Here is a 4188-nt window from a genome sequence, read left to right on the forward strand (position 1 = left end):
AACACATTTATTTAGGGGGGAAAAATACTGTCCAAAAATGAAATGTGTAAATTGAGTTGTTGTATATTGTTAACAAATGTTTTTTTTTTTTTTTATTTTCGTGGGGGGATCAGTTTTTTTTTTGTTTTTTTGTTTATAAAACAAAAATTCAAGAATATGATTTTGAAATAGTTTGTAAAGTTTTGAAATAAAATTGTGCAGCCATTTTGGTTTTTTTTTTCAATATGTTTTTGTTTATAGCTTATATTTTTTATAATAAAAATACATGGTTTTTTTTAGTTTAATTAATTATAATAAAATTTATGGCAGATTTAACTTAAATGCTATAAAAAATAATAAAAAAATTACATAATTTACTCAAAAAAAAAAAAACAAAAAAGATAAAAAATTAGATTAAATAAAAAAAATTAGTAACAATTTTTAATTTAATATATATTAGGTGTATAAAAAAAGGATGTTTTTTTTCTTTCTAGCAAACATTTAGTTAAAGGAATTTCTTTTTTGTTTTAGTAAAACTATGTTTGTGGTTGGATTTGTTTTTTAATATATACAAATGAATATAAAATATAAAATAGTTTAGTTGTTGTCCCTTCTTAATCTTGGTATATAATCATCATTTTTTATTATAATAGAAAATGTTTTATAGGTTTTTTGTGGGGGGTAGGGGGTAATAATGGAATAAACTCATTTTTTAATCAAAATATTAATTAACGGAACTTATGCTTGGATGTCTTTCTAAAAATGAGTACTAATATTAATAATAATAATAGTTAATGTTGTTGATAATGTATTGTTGTGTTAAAAAGTTCTCTCAGCCCTCTGCTCTTGGATGAAGAGGGAGAGAGGGTCACATTTAGTTCATGATTTGAATGTGATAGTTGGTGATAAGCTCTGAACTCTGATAACTTATTCATTCAACAAACAGGTTCTAATGAGAGCATCGCATACAGCATAAGGATCACAATTGGAGCTGGGACGACGATCTTCAAAGTAGCCCTTGCCGGCAGTGGCTACACCACGAGGAACACGTACACTGACGGCACGATTAGCCACACCCCAGGAGAATTTGTCAATGCTGGAGGTTTCCAGGCGACCCACCAAACGGCGTTCGTTGTCCTTGCCCTCTTTGGGATCGTAGGCCTTGATGTGACGTTGGTGTTGTTTGCTCAATTTGTTGATGGCCTCTTCGATGGCCTTCATGCCGCCATCGGCACGCATGGCCTTGGTGGAGAAATTGGTGTGGGCGCCAGCGCCGTTCCAATGTCCTTCCATGGGTTTGGGATCGAAGGTCACCACCACGCCGAATTCTTCGGCAATGCGATGCAAAATATAACGAGACACCCACAAATCATCACTGGCCTTAAGGCCTAGACTGGGACCCACCTGGTATTCCCATTGGGCGGGCATAACTTCGGCATTGGTGCCAGCGAAATCGATGCCAGCATACAGACAGGCAATGGTGTGGGCCTCTACCAAATCGCGGGCATACACACGGTCAGCACCCACAGCACAGTAGTAGGGACCTTGAGGAGCAGGGAAACCATTGGCGGGCCAGCCGAAGGGACGGCCATCAACATCCAATAAAGTGTATTCCTGTTCAATGCCGAACCAGGGTTCATGATCGGTTACCTTTTCGATGGCTGCCTGCAAGGCAGCACGTTTGTTGGAGGTGGTGGCACTGCCATCGGCCAAATAAGTGTCGCACATGACAATAATATCGTTTTTGCCGGGCTTGAAGGGATCCTTGTAAATGGCACGGGGCACCAAAGTGGTATCGGAATTCTCACCCACAGCCTGGTAGGTGGAGGAGCCATCGTATTGCCAATTGGGCAAATCTTCTACGCCAGTGGGAATTTTGTCCAAAACACGATCCTTCAAACGGATATTTTCACCGGTACCATCGATCCACAAGTAAGTGGCCTGGACACGATCGCTGGGTGTCTCCAAATTGCGATAACGCTCCAAAATGGATTTGTCCAATGAAGTATTGGGGGAGTTTTTCAGGAAAGTGCCCATAACAGCCGGGGTGGTGCTAAAGGAGCGCAATTGTTTGGAGGCAGAGGCAAGCTCTTTGCCCAAGAAAAGACCAGCACAACGTAAAGCCATTTTTCTTTTGTTCTGTATTTGTTTTTTTAAATTTTAATATAGAATTTCTGTGTTACTTTTGAAGGTCAAGGATAAGTCGACGCTAGGAGTATAACAGGATGCTGTAGATTTGTACTAAAGTTGTTGAAGTTGAAGTTGTGGTTGATGATTTACGAAAAGGTACTCTCGTTATTTGTTTGTTTTGTGTGAGGTGTTTTAAAGTTTTGTTTTAAATAATTAATACATTTCACTTTTTCGATTTTGTTTTAAGTTATTTTCAAAAAACGCGTGTTTTTTTTTAATCAAATATTTAAACACTAGCAACGGTTGTTGTTATTTTTTTTTTAATTTCAGAATGAATAGATTTTTTGTATTTTACAACAAAAAAAATGTATACAGAGTTTAGAATTTTGTGTTTTTTTTTATTAATATTTTGTAAAAAATATGATTTTTTGTTTTAGTTACGCGACGGAGAACGAAAACTGGACGCCCATCCTCTACGAAGTTAGGATAGCTTGTGAATGTTTTCAGCTGTGTAACATAGACTTTTTCTCACTTTGTCGAAGCTCTTGGAAATTTTCTTTATCGCAAAATGTACACAGAAATATACAGAAGAAATACGAATACAATTTAATGGCAGCAGAGGCTGGCTGGCGCAGCACTTTTTATAGTACTTCTACTTCTACTGCAGTCAGTCAGACAGACAGACATACCCACTGCCTCAGTAAATGCTAGAGACGACAACAGTCAATGAGTTAATCGAAACAACAACAATTGTATGGCTCTGCTAATGTGTATGAGTGTAGCAGTGATATGATAACACATATACACTCACTCACTCATCGAAACCAACAAAAACTAAAGCACGCACTTGCTCAGATAATATTGCCACACGGGAGAGTGCAAGAGCGAAAGAGAGAAACTGTGAGAATCTGTGATATCAATGAGTATTAATGCAGTTTTGTTTTTAACATTTTACTTAAATGCAAGCACGAAAATGTTATTAACATTTTAATTGAGTATATTGTTGTTGTTTTGAGAATTTTACAGCTAACGACAAAAAATAGTTCAAGGTAATAATTTTGCCTATTACATGTAAGTAGGAGATTGGTTATTGCTAAAACGTGACCTATTTGCTCTGAAGTATTAAATAAGAAGACATTTGGGAGATTTTTCACAAGTTTTTACAAAATTCAGTTTTTTGTGATTAAGGATTGAATATTATTACAGGATTAAAATTTTTAGCTTCTATTTTAAAACATTTGTACAATATAACTTTGTGCAAAGTATTGGCCATTGTTAGCTATGACCTTTTTCCATCTTTCTGGCAACCTATGGATTCCGAAAGAACTGCTCATCTTTTGAGGCCAAGAGCGAATCAAGCCAATTTTGGATACTCTATTCTGAAGTAAAGCGTATCACAGAGAGAACGTTCTGCATCGATCGAAACAAATAGTATCGGACGAGGCACGGTCTGGACTATAAATCGGGTGAGGCAAAACTTCCCATCCACTTCATTATAAATAGTTTTTAACAGGTATTGCAGCATGTGACCAAGTGTTGTCATGATGGAATATTACGGTTTCATGTCTGGTAGCATTTTCTGGGCGTTTTCAAACCAATCGGTTTCAACATGTGAGTAATGGTTTGTGCGATCCAGAAGTGGTGATTTTGACACGGAAGAAAAATATCAACCAATCTATCAAAAGCAATTTAAGACTAAGATTAGAGGCATTACTCCATGAAGATTGTTGTAAAACTCAACAAGACCTTATAAAATTATTGGAAGCTACTCAAGCAGCAACGAATCTGTTGCGATCAGTACAGGTTCCCGGTGATGTTCTGGTCAGATTTCAGCAACTCGTAATAGATAGGACCCATTTGCTCCCACTAATATAGAGCATTACCTTAGCTCCATGGATATGTGGCTTTGGTGTCGATTCGGCTAGTTGTCCGGTCTTCAAATACGATCTCTTACGCTTCGGGTTATTGTAATAATTTGGTACAAAAAATAATTTTCCAATTTCCCCTGCTTTTGGATGGCTCCTGCTGCTCGCAAATGTTTTGAAATTGGTGGTAGAGTATCTTTAAATGATTTTACAA

General features: G+C 36.7%; 1 protein-coding gene across 1 annotated transcript; it reads right to left on the bottom strand.

Moving 5' to 3' along the window:
• Positions 1 to 204: 204 nt before the first annotated feature.
• On the bottom strand, positions 205 to 2661 carry Gs1 (Glutamine synthetase 1). Its single transcript, XM_065502688.1, has one exon. The coding sequence runs from the start codon at positions 2104 to 2106 to the stop codon at positions 907 to 909; it is 1200 nt and encodes a 399-aa protein (XP_065358760.1). The 5' UTR covers positions 2107 to 2661; the 3' UTR covers positions 205 to 906.
• Between the last annotated feature and the right edge of the window lie 1527 nt (positions 2662 to 4188).

This window comes from Calliphora vicina, chromosome 2, assembly GCF_958450345.1.
Source record: "Calliphora vicina chromosome 2, idCalVici1.1, whole genome shotgun sequence".
Lineage (NCBI taxonomy): Eukaryota > Metazoa > Arthropoda > Insecta > Diptera > Calliphoridae > Calliphora > Calliphora vicina.